The sequence below is a fragment of the Diabrotica virgifera genome, chromosome 5, assembly GCF_917563875.1.
Source record: "Diabrotica virgifera virgifera chromosome 5, PGI_DIABVI_V3a".
Taxonomy (NCBI): domain Eukaryota; kingdom Metazoa; phylum Arthropoda; class Insecta; order Coleoptera; family Chrysomelidae; genus Diabrotica; species Diabrotica virgifera.
Window position 1 is genome coordinate 118,628,873 of NC_065447.1, and position 15,276 is coordinate 118,644,148.

The 15,276-nt window shown below is 34.2% G+C and overlaps 1 protein-coding gene across 1 annotated transcript in view; it reads left to right on the plus strand.

Moving 5' to 3' along the window:
- Positions 1-15,276, plus strand: part of LOC126884313 (DNA polymerase epsilon catalytic subunit 1) — a 263,412-nt gene that overhangs the window by 182,868 nt on the left and 65,268 nt on the right. The window contains exons 19-20 of the mRNA XM_050650251.1: positions 6,318-6,574; positions 10,210-10,444. Coding sequence (XP_050506208.1) covers positions 6,318-6,574; positions 10,210-10,444 — 492 coding nt within the window. The remainder of the gene's footprint in view (positions 1-6,317; positions 6,575-10,209; positions 10,445-15,276) is intronic.

Sequence of the window (15,276 nt, forward strand, 5' to 3'; positions counted from 1 at the left end):
ATGGATGGAGATATATGACAGAGGCATTTGATATAGAAAATGGGGTTAGACAAGGTGATACCTTATTAACAACACTTTTTAATCTAACTTTAGAAGCTGTTGTTAGAAAATTGGATATAAACGGATGTATTAGAACAAGATCTATGCAAATTTGCGCATATGCGGATGATATTGCCATAATTAATGATGTAAGCCGCAGCAAAAGGGTATTAAGCGAAAAAGTTATAGAGCTGAAACAGGAAGCTGCTACGTTTGGTCTACATATATTATAAATGAAAGCAAAACAAAATATATGGAGTGCATCAAATCGAATCAATATGAGAATCTGAAGGTAGACAACCATACCTATGAATATGCCTCCACTTTTCCCTACCTAGGCTCAATAATAAATAACAACATCAGTCAAGAAATACAAGCACGGATTCTTAGCAGTAATGCTTTTATGCATACAAAGACTTGAATGAAAAGTAAGTTACTGAATCGTGAGTCTAAGCTTAAAATCTACAAAACAGTAATTAGACCAGTGGTCACATTATGGATGTGAATGATGTTTTTGTCGAAAAGCTGACAATGGAGGAGATATTAAGCAACAACGGTTCTCGTTTAAAATCAAGATGGCGACTAACGCAACGGCAGAATTCAGTAGAGATTTTAAATTTACACTACTATGACCCCTCCTAAAGATAAGAAAAACAAAATTTGGGTCAGCTCCTAATGTAAGGTCAAATGCAATCCCAACTGGGCTATAGTGTTTATGTACTTTTATCATATTTTGTGTCAATTTCATAAAGAAATGTGCATAATTAACAATATTAGTGCATCAAATCGAATCAATATGAGAATCTGAAGGTAGACAACCATACCTACGAATATGCCTCCACTTTTCCCTACCTAGGCTCAATAATAAATGACAACATCAGTCAAGAAATACAAGCACGGATTCTTAGCGGTAATAAGTGCTTTTATGCATACAAAGATTTGAATGAAAAGTAAGTTACTGAATCGTGAGTCTAAGCTTAAAATCTACAAAACAGTTATTAGACCAGTGGTCACATTATGGATGTGAATGATGTTTTTGTCGAAAAGCTGAAAATGGAGGAGATATTAAGCAACAACGGTTCTCGTTTAAAATCAAGATGGCGACTAAGGCAACGGCAGAATTCAGTAGAGATTTTAAATTTACACTACTATGACCCCTCCTAAAGATAAGAAAAACAAAATTTGGGGCAGCTCCTAATGTAGGGTAAAATGCAGTCCCAACTGGGCTATAGTGTTTATGTACTTTTATCATATTTTGTGTCAATTTCATAAAGAAATAATATTTCATAAATAAATGAATAATTAACAATATTAGATATTAATTATTTACATATTATTTTCATTTTATATAATTATTACTGTTTAACAAATATTAGACCTTAATTGAAAAGTAATAGTTTATTATTTAATTTCTATTGTGCCGCCTATGTTTTACAGAAGAAGCCGACACTTGGTGTCAAATTGTGTTTTTATACTTGGTCCAATTGACATCGTATAGAGTATACTTACTTGCAAATATAGAAAAATATAAATATCACTGTAAAACTGTTCTCATATAATACATATTATTATGATAATAACCTAAATGTACTAATACAGAGTGAGTTTTATGTATGGAAACCCTCAATTATCTCGGAAACGGCTTCTACGATTTTTACAAATTTTGGCGTTTAAGGATTTTGTGATGCGGCCGATATTGTAGTTGTATTTGCATTGTTGTCAGATCTCCCGTTTTTCTGTAAATGTAATGAACTTTCTTAATTCCAATTGAACACCCTGTATATTTTTTGTGTTTTGAAGTCCTTTAGAAATACTGATTATTTTTCATATAATGTTCCCTATATCTAAATGCCATAATTTCGGAGTTATTACTACATTTACATTATCTGCGCTGAAGTTAAAATATTACATTTAGATGAATAAACTCGTTAATTTTAATCTTTAATAATTTATATCCTCATAATATCATAACAATGTCTACTGTCAATAGATTCAAAAGTTTAACGAAATTGGTGCAGCACAAGGTTTATCCAAATCATAGCACAGAAAACCTACAGCAGCTGAAAACACTTTCATGGTAGATGTATGTCAATATTTGAGTAGTTGAAAATTAGGAATTTTAGAAAACCAGTAAAAGCGATTATAGCAGATTCTCAAAATGTCGTTCGTTTACTTCAATACAACAAGCCATGCGATTTTTAAAGCTTTGCAATACATTTTACATCCCTGATCCCTGACTGCTCAATTCTTTTTATCTCTGTGGTAATCCTATCTTTGGGTTCCTGAATATTGGCAGGTTTTGTTTTATGAACGATGTTTTTCAAGTGCCCCCGTAGGAAATAGTCTAAAGTCTAAAGGATTCGTGTCGGGTGATCGCAGGGCCCATTAGATAAAACCACACCTTATAATCCATCTTCTGGGAAACACATTATTTAGGTATTGCCTCACCACACACGCATAGTGAGATGGAGCACCATCTTATTGCAGACAAATATTGTCGTTTGGGATATTGTTATTGTCGGAAAGTTAGTTTCGAATAATGAAATTTCTGTATTAAAATGTAATTGAAAATACTTACTTGGATTTGGAAATAACCGAGCCAACTCAGGTATAATAGCTTTGTTCATGGAGGCAGTCCATAACTGGTTTGAAACGCTTGAAAACGGAACTGCGCATGCGAATAAGTTAGAAATCAGTCAGAAACCAGTCATATACTCTTCACGAACAAAGCTATTACTATTTTTCAATAAATCTAAATACGCCGGACCATTTAAATTTCCCTCAATGAAAAAGGAACCAATTATTTTGTCGTCTATTATTCCAGCCCATACATTAAGCTTTTCTGGATACTGTTTGTGACATTCACGCATCCGACGAGGATTGTTACGTGACCAGTATCTACAATTATGCCGATTCACGTCTATCGAGATCATCATCTGACAACTCTTGAACTAATTTCATTGTGTATGGATGGAATTTATTTTCACGCAAAATTTTCATTAGGTACTGATTGCGGAATCAAGTTCCCTGGCTATTTGTCTAGTACTTAAGTGTGGATCGTCTTCTAACAGGATACAAACATTCTAAAGATTTGTTTTCAGCTGAACCAGTTTTTCTGCGTCCTGATTTGATAAATTTTTTAGAGAACCAGTTTCGTTAAACTTTTTTAATAATTTACTGACAGTAGATTTTGTTATGGGATTTCGGTTAGCATATAAATTATTAAAGATATAACAGGAAAACAGAGTTAACAAAAACCCTTAAGGTCACTTGTACCGCATAAGCATCGTCCATAAGAACCCTCCATAAAAACATCCTTTAAGCATAAGAACGTATGTCATCTCTTTTCACGGTTGCAGACAAATTGGTTTTGCTCTACACGTTTCTTGTAGACTTCTACGCATATCACCATATCCTAATATCATTAAAATCTCAATTCGTTCTTTTTCAGAAATAAGATTCATTGTGATTTTAAATAAACACCAACAATACTAATCGAATTTGTATTTGCATTGAAATGTCAAAGTTGCTATTGTAATAACAGTCATAGCTATCTCAATGTATTATTTGAACTTAGGTTATGACATTTAGGTATAGGGAACATTACATATCGTCGGTGACAATACCTCCTGCTTTTTCATGACTTTTCTAAGAAAGACTAAAAACTTTTTTAAGGTCACCTCCTGTTTTCATGATATTTTTTGACTTGTTTTGTAGTAAATTCAACTATCTATTTACTAAAAAACAAGTCAAAACTTACATATGAAAACACGAGGTGACCCTAAAAAAGGTTTTTCGTCTCTCCTACAAAACTCATGAAAAAAAATCAGTATTTCTTAAGGACTCAAAATGAAAAAAATATACAGGGTGTTCTATTTGAAATAAGAAAGTTCGTTAGATTTCCAGAAAAGTGGAAGATCTGACAACAATGTAAATACAACCACAATATCGGCCGCGTCACAAAACCTTTAAACACCAAAACTTATAAAAATCGTACAAGCCGTTTCCGAGATAATTGAGGGTTTCCATACATAAAACAGAGCGACAGGTCCTGATGAAATTCCAACTGAAATATACAAGCTTATAAATCGCACATCTAGTTCAATTGTGCCACAACTGCAAAAAATTCGAATTTTGGGTTAAGGCTGTAAAATATTGCCTATATAATGGCCCATCTAATGCAATACAGCCTGAATTAAAATATTGCTTTGGATAAGTATAAAGTAAGTTACTTCGGTATTTCACTGTAGGGTTTTTGGAGGTTTTGAAAATGCAATACGGCCATAACTGGGAGATGTGGCGATAATATACACTGCCACAATACAACCGATGTAATTAAATACGATCAATACGGCCACAACTGCAAAAATCAAGAGAGATGTGGCGATAATATACACTGCCACAATACAACCGGTATAATTCAATACGGCCACAACTGCAAAAATCAATTGATCTTTTCATTATATTGCCGCCGTATCTCCTAAGTATTGTTTTATAAATGACTTTCTTCACAATGCAATATCGCAATAACTATCAAAACAATAATAACGTTTTATTTTTAATAAATTGTAATAAGATCCAGCCAATAAGTGTATAATTTACTACCTAAATTGTAATTTTGAAGCCAGTCACTCTCAAAATAAATTATTTACAGGGCATAACGCATTTACTACAGAACGTTTTGCTCATTTCTCGAGAATATTGTGTTTTGCACTTGTGGCACTATTGAACTAGGTGTGCGAAATGATAGCAATGTTTTAGAGGCTATAACTTCGTTTTTCAATGCCATTTATACCAACGGTACCAACCTAATGGTTGGTCCAATTCACTTTATAGCTCTACCTAAGAAGACAACAGCAAAAACCTGTGCTGATTATCGAACCATTAGTTTGTTGAACCATTTATTGAAAATTTTTCTGAAGGTAATACATGGTCGTGTCTACAATAAATGCGAGGAATACCTAAGTGACACACAGTTTAGTTTCAGTAACGGGTTTGGAACGAGAGAGGCATTGTTTGGGATGAACGTACTTGCTCAAAGATGTCGAGATATATCTGTAGACATATACTGTTGTTTTATTGACTTGCATAAGGCATTTGATCTTGTTAAGCACTCTATATTGATCGAAGCTCTAAAAGACATTGGCTTGGATGGCAGAGACGTTCGCATAACTGCAAATTTGTATTGGAATCAGTTTTAGTAGATGGTGTGGAATCACAGGCTCTTAATATTAAAAGAGGAGTACGGCAGGGATGCCTCTTGTCACCCCTTCTTTTCAACGTTTACTCCGAAAGAATTTTCAGAAATGCGTTTTCTGAAAAAGAAGAAGGAATAAGGGTTGAACGGTGAAGTCATCAATAATTTGCGATATGCGGACGATACAGTACTCCTAGCTTCTACTCAAGAAGATCTGCAAACACTACTTGATAGTGTCGTTGAGAGTTGTAGGGAGGCAGGTCTGGATCTGAACATACGGAAAACCAAAATACTCGTAATTTGTAAACAACAGTATATAAAAGCGTATATATATGTAAATAATACCAAACTTGAGCAAGTTGATAAAATCGTTTACAGCAATTAAATTGTAACGCAGAAACTCACGGCGAAATTAGATCTAGGATAGAGCAGGCCAGAGCAGCTTTTAGAAGGCTGTACAAAGTGTTATGTAACAGAGACCAAAAATTGGCATTGAGGATCCGCCTACTTCGCTGCTACGTGTTTTCGGTCTTACTTTATGGTGTCGAGTCCTGGACTGTGAATAAAATCGACCTAAATCGCCTTGAGGCTTTCGAAATGTGGTACTATAGAAGAATTTTAAAAGTTTCCTGGGTGGAGAAGATTCGAAACTCCACAATACATGTAATGAGAGGGCCCAAATCGTCGGTCTAAATCGCAAATTGCCTAAGTCACAAATTGAAAATTTTACAGGAGAGACAAAAAAGTGTGGAGTTTGCCTATGTCCTATGAGTAAAATAACTTTCGTTTAGCGAAATTGCCGCGAAATAAAATAATAATTGCGCTTGTGGGAATTGTCAGGCGGTAGCTTTTACCGTCTACTACTAGATGAAACCAAAAAACAATTTTCGCAAAAAATGGACTTAGACAGTTTGCGATTTAGACCGACGAAATATAGGTTGCTGCAAAATATTATGCAAGAAAAAATAACAGGCAAACGCAGTCCAGGAGGAAGAAAAACCTCATGGTTGAAGAACTTGCGAGATTGATATGATGTTGATACAAGCATGCTATTTATAATCTAAAGTTTATTTATTCGTAGGTTACATCTCGGGGGTCTAGCATGGATACCTTTAATCTGGAACAGTTAGAAAAAGTTAATATCTCACGAACTTATTTAGAGCATGGTTCACTGAGACATGTTTATTTTTACCACCACAAACATGCTTCAAAATATCAACATATGTTCGCATTATTTTTAACACCTATTAAAAAGGCTCTAATTATTGTTGTCGATACCGTAAAGACAAATTTATTGCCGAATATGTCTAATTTATATCAAGCGGAAAGACTAGTCAAGTAAGTAGACATTTAATGAATAAACAATACAGTCCAAGCCCAAAGTCTCCTTCCCCATCTATTTTAATTTATTTTCTGAACCATAAAACTTTGACAAGGTTCTGAAATTGCTTTCTTGTTGCATGTTTAATTTAAGTTATTTTATTTAGCGTATGGGTTAAGTATATCACAGAATATATTTAGATTTATGCATTATACAATGCATCACAAACAGATGTCCAATTTTTTTATATATTCGATTGACCCTTCGATTGCCATTACAAAGTCTATAGGGTCGCCTGTGTATGCTCTGCGTGGGCAGTCCTGAACAATGTGACTGATCGTCTGTCTTGCAGCGCCGCAGTCACAAGAAGGCGAGGGGAGTTTACCCCATCTGTGGAGGGAGTCGGCGCATCTTCCACAGTTTGTTCGAATTCGATTAAGGGCTGCCCAAATCTTACGGGGACGTTCAAATTCGCCAGGTTTCCCTATAATGTCCGGTAGACTATGGTAATGCGGATCTGTCCTACTTTCCCAATCTTCTCTCCATCGGGTATTTAAGTCAAAGTTGGATTGCTGCAGCGCTTGAGCAGATTGTAGAGGGGGTAACCTGGATCGGAGACGGTTTCCAAGAATATCGGGGATGTCGTTGTGGACTAGAAGCTGGCGACTGTCCATTATTTTGTTATATTCTTTAACCAATGCATGTTCGCGGCGTAGGTTGGGTGGTGCTATATTACTAAGGGTAGGTAGCCACTTAGGTTACCTAATTTAAGTATTACGTTAATATGGAATTAAGGCACAGTTACTGGTGTAATGAAAATTGCATTTTTCAATGTACAGTATATCAGAATTAACTGAAACCCTCAAGGTCACTTGCACCTCACAAACGAACGTCTGTCGTGTCTTCTCCTCGCGGTTGTAGATAAATCGGTTTTACTGTAATCTGCTATTCTATAAAACCATTTCTCCCAAAGCAAACAATCCCATTTCAAACGGATCAACGTTTCGTTTTTTTTTATTCAGTACCAATAGTTACAAGCTAATTATTCTTAATCCTGATTATCGTCTTATAAATTCTTAGTCTGCATTTACTGGTATACATTCGACTTATTTCAACTATATTCTAACAATAAATTCCTTATAAAACTGTAATTGCATTCAATTTAACTAAGCGAATTAGTATACAAATATTACCCCATTTCGCTAATAAAAAAGGCTAAAAAAGAGCGTGGTACTTGCAGAGTGTCTACAGAAGTGAATACTTCTGATAGATTCGATTCAATTCGTTTTGATTCGATTCGATAGGACTAGGATTTATTTTATTTTATTAATTTTATTTAATTTTATTCAGTTTTATTTAATTTTATTTTATTTTATATCATATTTCATTTTATCTAATTTTATTTAATTTAATTAATTTGATTTAATTTTAATTTTATTTATTTTTAGGTAATTTTGTTTAATTTTATATATTTTTATTTTGTTTTATATAATTTTATTTAAGTTTACTGAATTTGATTTAATTTTACTTAATCTTATTTAATTTGAATTATATTTAATCAACACCGATACGGTTGAAACTACCCCGAATCCGAAGAAAAATGTGTCACGGTATATTTTTACGAATAGCTGAACAAATCAACCCCGGTAGAGTTGAAATCACCCCGAAGCCAGTCATGAATAGAAAATTCGGAACTATATCTAGTTTTAGTATAAATTCATGTGCCGCATGAAGAGACGGGAGATAAAACGGGAGACTATTATTATAAAATCATGTGGGGCACTATATGTTTTGACAGAATTGAACAAATCACCCCCGTATAGGGATGAAACCACCATAAAACTCAGTCAATAATTTAAAATTCGGGATCTGTTCTTGAAATCACCCTAAGAACCAGTCAAATAATAGATAATTCGGGATCTGTACTTAGTCTACTAAGAAAGTTAAAATAAGTGTATAGATATGTTTATTACGGTATACCGCAAGGTTATTACCACTCGCGTCATCATTTTTGAATGACGCTAAAGACGATTTGATAAGCACGTCTTTAATTTGATCTAAGAGTAACTCATAAAATCAATTTCAAGAAGACCAATAAGTTTATAAAGGTTAAATAAATTATCTGTGTGCATAAGTCCCAGCCGTGGGTTTTAATGTCCCTTTATTATATTGTTTTGAAATTATAATTTTTAAAATTCTCGAAAATTACTTTATTAGAATCTCTAACAGTAGATAATGTCAAATAACGAATTTGTTTTATAATAATTATTTATTGTTATTTATTTCCAACGGTATAATGAATAAAACCAATATTTGTGTTCGTTTGCATTGAAAATTGATTTTTGTAGAGTTGAATTCCTGAATCGTGAACTATACAGTGATGAGCATGCTAATAACCGGCAAAATAACGCAAAAGATGGAAAACATATTACATTTGGAAATAAAAAGAGATGAAACTGTAGAGGTGGAAATTATCGATATAAACGTATAAATTGACATTACATTACACCTTTAGACGTTTAGGTCTGGATCCCGCGTACCAAAAAAAAAGTTGATTAATGGCAAGCTGAAAATTTGTTAATAGCTTAAGGGTGTCTAGTCGGACAAACTTTGATATATTGGAACACTGGAACAGGGGAAGTTTTAATTGTGGAACAGGTTAAAAATTTGGAACGTCCGACTACGAAAACGTCAGATGTATTTTGTCCGACAGAACTTTCAATTAATTTGTTACCCTTTCATTAAACTCATGCAAAAATCAGACTGCTATTACTAACCAACATGATTCCTGTTATTTGACATGTTCTTCGTGTTCCACTCATTAAAATGCCCAGTTGGTGATAAACACCAGTCTGATTTTTGCATGAGAGTTTAGTGAAAGGGCAACAAATCAATTGGAAGTTCTGTCCGACAAAATACATCTGACGTTTTCGTAGTCTGACGTTCCAGATTTTTAACCTGTTCTACCATTAAAACTTCCCCCATACCAGTGTTCCCATATATTAAAGTTTGTCCGACTAGACACCGTTAAGTTATTAAAAAATTTTCAGCTTGCTAGGAATCAACTTTTTTTATGCGGGATCCAGACCTAGTTGTGACAGAAGTATTTTATAAAATTCTCCTGTCACAGTGACAGCTGTCATACATCTCCGATACGTCTAAAGGTGGAAACTATGTAATGTAATGTTAATTTATACATTTATATCGATAATTTCCAACTCTACTAGTTTCATCTCTTTTTAATTCACAACCTTATTATTCTTTTCCATCTTTTGCGTTATTTTGCCGGTTATTAGCGCGCTCATCACTGTATACAATACTTTCTTATTTTTGCCAAGCAAACAAATTTTAGATTGTGAATAAATAAATATTAGTTTACTAAAAAATATTACATACTTTGGGGAGTTGGGTTTGAGGCATTCGAGAATTATACATGAAACATATACATGAATTAAACATGAAACATGAAAATCATTATGTAATGTATTCAGAGGCAGTGGCGTAGTTATGTGTAGGTTAATTAAATAATAAGGAAAATCCTAAAGCAAATTGTAACAGTAAAATGACAATATATTACAACAAAAATGTAAATATTTTATAGAAACGTAGACCCAGATAATATGAATTTCATTTTGTGTGTTTTATATTTTAGGCTAGAAAAAAATCCTGATACAGACTTACTTCCACCAGGAGAGTTAACATTTGAAATAAAAATAGAAACTGATATGGCTAAAGTATATAAAATATTACAAAAAACCTTGCAATCCTATAAAGATGAAAAGAAAGGTCCCACTTTGTTAGCAATTCAGTCAGCAATAGAAATAGGTGAATTGCAGCACAACATATCCAATCTTATGGATTTCCCACAAGTCCAAATTCATGTTCAGGTATACAGTTTGTATTATTCGTAATATTCATACAAAATAATAATATAATAAATGCTAAAAAGGAATATATTGAATGAATCTAAAAATTTTTTAACTGTATTATTATTGATAGTAGTTTTTTATCATTCTTGGTGGTTGTTTTTTACAGCTTATTGTTCATGCCTTACGATACTCTTTCAGCTGAAGCAATAAAAATATAATGAAAGTAGTTAACAAGTTTCGAGTAGAATATAATACCGACAGAAGATAGATTTCAGGATAATATTATTAACTTTTATGTTGTTTGTCCTAATAATAATTATAATAAATGATTATTTAGAGAAAAGATACTAGTCCTGTCGCCAGGGGGGGTACAACGGCCTCGTTAATTCAGATGGACTTACCCAAATTTTTTTTATGTATTTTGACCCGTAGAACACGAATTTTTTGGGTAACAGTTGATCCGGATGTCGATAAGATTGTTATAGACCAAGAACTTGAGGAATCAAATAACAGCGATTTTTGGCAAAACAAAACAATATTTTGTATTTTTTGGGTCATTTTAAGCAAAAAATATTTCTACAAGTTTTTTAGTAGGATGCACAGTTTTCGAGATAAACGCGGTTGAACTTTCAAAAAATCGAAAAACTGCAATTTTTAAACCCGAATAACTTTTGATTAAAAAATGAAATAGCAATTCTGCTTAGCGCCTTTGAAAGTTCAAGTCAAATTATGTCGGTTTTGATTATTTGCATTGCTAAAAATTTATTGTGTTATTGCTAAACAAAGCTACAAACAACTAGTGCGTGAGTGATGTTTCTATGATTTCTCATTTAAAATCGAACGAGTAGGTAGAATAGGTACTAGTGCAATCAAGACTATTTCTACGTTACATGCGTTAAAACGCATGTAAAAGCACGGGAAACCCTACGTGTTTATAGCTTTGTTAAACAATAAAAAAATAAATTTTTACCAATGCAAATAATCAAAACCGATATAATTTGACTTAAACTTTCAAATGCGGTAAGCAGACTTGCTATTTTATTTTTTAATCAAAAGTTATTCGGGTTCAAAAATTGCAATTTTTCGATTTTTTTAAAGTTCAACCGCGTTTATCTCGAAAACTGTGCATCCTACGAAAAAACTTGTAGAAATATTTTTTACTTAAAATGGCCCAAAAAATACAAAATATTGTTTTGTTTTGCCAAAAATCGCTGTTATTTGATTCCTCAAGTTCTTGGTCTATAACAATCTTATCGACATCCGGATCAACTGTTACCCAAAAAATTCGTGTTCTACGGGTCAAAATACATAAAAAAAACTTGAGTAAGTCCATCTGAATTAACGAGGCCGTTGTACCCCCCCTGGCGACAGGACTATACATAGATATATACAATGTTAATACATTAAAATAATTAAAATTCCCAATAAATAAACACAAATACCACTTGAAGCAAAATGCTTGTACAGTGGTTAAATGGGTCCATTGTTGTAATGTAAAAAATATCCTGTTTTCACTTCAAATATTTATTTCCTCGAAGCGATGATGGTCGCGATGACGGTCGCTAATTTAATACTTTTTTCCCATCCAAAAAGTGCACAACGGCCCTAAAGAAGTTTTCACTTCAAAAATTTATTTCGTCGAAGCGATGACGGTCGCTAATTTAATCATATTTCCCCATCCAAATGTGCACAACGTCCCTCAAGAAGTTTTCATTTCAAAAATTTATTTCATCGAAGCGATGACGGTCGCTAATTTAATACTTTTTTCCATCCAAAAAGTGCACAACGTCCCTAAAGAAGTTTTCACTTCAAAAATTTATTTCGTCGAAGCGATGACGGTCGCTAATTTAATCATTTTTTCCCATCCAAAAAGTGCACAACGTCCCTCAAGAAGTTTTCATTTCAAAAATTTATTTCATCGAAGCGATGACGGTCGCTAATTTAATACTTTTTTCCCATCTAAAAAGTGTACAACGTACCTATAGATATTTTCACTTCAAAAATTTATTTCGTCGAAGCGATGACAGTCGCGATGACGGTCGCCAATTTAATATTTTTCCCCATCCAAAAAGTGCACAACGTCCCTAAAGAAGTTTTCACTTCAATAAATATAAGCACAAAATTTATTTCGCCGAAGTGATGACGATCGCGAAATAAATCTTTTTTCCCCATCCTAAAATAGGTTTTACATTTATTTTAAATTAAAATACTTCTAGACAATTTATGTGTACATACACATAATATAGACTATAGGGCAACAATAAATATAGGGCAACAATACATTGGCTTATAAGGCAGTCCTTACAGTAGGGATCCTGGCCTATACAGAAAAATGCAGGCGGGTGTGGGGTAATACTGCACTTTGGTTGCATTGGTGGTGTATTGGCTAAACGTGCAGGGCAGGGTATGGTGCTGATAGAAAAGGCTTTCAGGCATCAAATATCCAAACAAAATCTTTTCAGGTCATAATAATGAAAAGACCTCCAATGATATAAAAAAACTTATACTGAAATGATGGCATCTCCTGAGGTAAAATGTGCCGGAAGTAAAATGAGCCTCCGTTCGGATTTCCGGGTGAGGACTATCTCAGGGGGAACACCATTGCAGGTTAGAAAAATCAGGATAGAGTCGTGGAATCTTGGTAGTCTTACAGGTAAGAGTCTGGAGTTAGTGGATGCGCTCAAACGAAGAAGAGTTCAAATTGCTTGTATTCAAGAAACTAGGTGGAAAGGACAAAGGGCGAAAGAACTAGTTGAAGGATACAAATTGTGGTATGTAGGGAGTAGTAACACTAGAAATGGAGTTGGTATAATTGCTGATAGTGAAATGAAAGATAACGTAGTAGAAGTTGTAAGAACGAGTGATAGAATGATGTCAGTGAAATTTGTAATTGATAAAGAGGTATTGAATGTTGTGTGCGCGTATGCTCCCCAAACAGGTCTGGGTGAGAATGAAAGAAGAGCTTTCTATGATCAATTAGGAGACGTACTGAGTGATATTCCAGCAGAGGAGAAAGTTATAATAGGAGGTGATTTCAATGCACATGTGGGCCAAATCAAGACAGGATATGAAACAATACATGGAGGATTAGGCTTTGGAACTAGAAATGAAGCTGGAGATGACATGCTTGAATTAGCAACAGCATTGGGTATGGCGATTGTTAACACATTCTTTAAAAAGAGAGAAACTCAACTTATTACCTACAAAAGTGGACAACATCAATCCCAAATAGACTACTTCATGATAAGGAAAGAAGACATACGTGAATGCAAGGACTGCAAGGTAATAGTTAGTGAGACAGTAAGCCAACAACATAAGCTGCTTGTTCTGGACATCGAAGTAAAAGGCGAAACTAAACAAAAATATCCGAGAGGACCACAAAAAATCAAGTGGTGGCTGCTGAAAGATGAAAAAGAAGGTCTGTTCAGGAGAAGAATAGTAGAAAAAATATGTTGGAACATGAAAGGAAGCCCTAATACAATTTGGAGAAAAATGGCCAGTAGTATTAGAGAGACTGCTATTGAAATACTTGGGAAAACGTCAGGAAAAAAGTTTGAGGATAAAGAGACTTGGTGGTGGTCAAACGAAGTACAAGGAAAAATAAAAGAGAAGAGAAAATTATATAAAAAGTGGCAAGAAACCAGATCCGACACAGTTCTTCAAAACTATATGGTGGCGAAAAAGGAAGCGAAAGTAGCAGTAGCAAAAGCCAAAGCAGAAGCGTATTCAAACCTATACGATCAACTTGATACCAGGGAAGGTGAAACGAAGATACTTATATAAAATAGCCAAACAGAGAGCAAAGACAGCAAAAGATTTTAATTAGATTAGATGTATCCGAGATGAAAATAATAAAATACTAGTTCACGAAAGGGATCTCAAAAAGAGATGGAGGAAGTACTTTGACAGCTTATTAAATGAAGAATTTGACAGACAGCCTGTAGAGTCAACGAAGACAGTAGCAGCAATGGTCACCAAAATAACCAACGAGGAAGTGGCTCAAGCGCTTCAAAAAATAAAGAAAGGAAAAGCGGTAGGACCAGATGATATTCCTGGGAAAGTATGGAGAGCAATGGGAGAGACAGGAACAAGGTGGCTAGCAGATCTATTTAATAGAATTATGGAAGTCGGACAAATGCCAGACGAATGGAGAAGCAGTATACTGGTACCTGTTTACAAAAACAAGGGAGATATACAACAATGTACAAACTACAGTGCTATAAAACTGCTTAGCCACACCATGAAAATATGGGAAAGAGTAATTGATAGACGGATACGTGAAGAGACCGAAATATCCGAGAATCAATTTGGCTTTATGCAGGGTAGATCAACAACAGATGCAATTTTCATTATAAGGCAGTTGATGGAAAAATACAGGAGTAAAGAAACAAACCTCATATGGTATTCATTGATCTTGAGAAAGCATATGATAGAGTTCCTCGAAAGATTCTGTGGTGGGCACTCAATAAGAAAGGAGTCCCTGGTGAATATGTAAAGCTTGTGAGGGATATGTATGAGGGAGTAACGACTAGTGTTAGGAGAGGTGTGGGAGAGACTGATAAATTTCATGTGAAAGTAGGATTGCACCAAGGCTCTGTGCTCAGTCCGTATTTATTCTCATTAGTTTTGGACCAGATAACAGCGAAACTACAGGGTAACATTCCATGGTGCTTAATGTATGCTGATGATGTCGTGTTAGTAGAAAATAGTGAAAGAGACTTAGAACAAAAACTGGAACAGTGGAGACAAGCTCTGGAGAAAAAAGGTTTAAAACTTAGTAGGACAAAAACAGAGTATTTGGAATGTTCATTTAAAGATGGAGCTACTACAAATAAAATGGTATCTTTGGA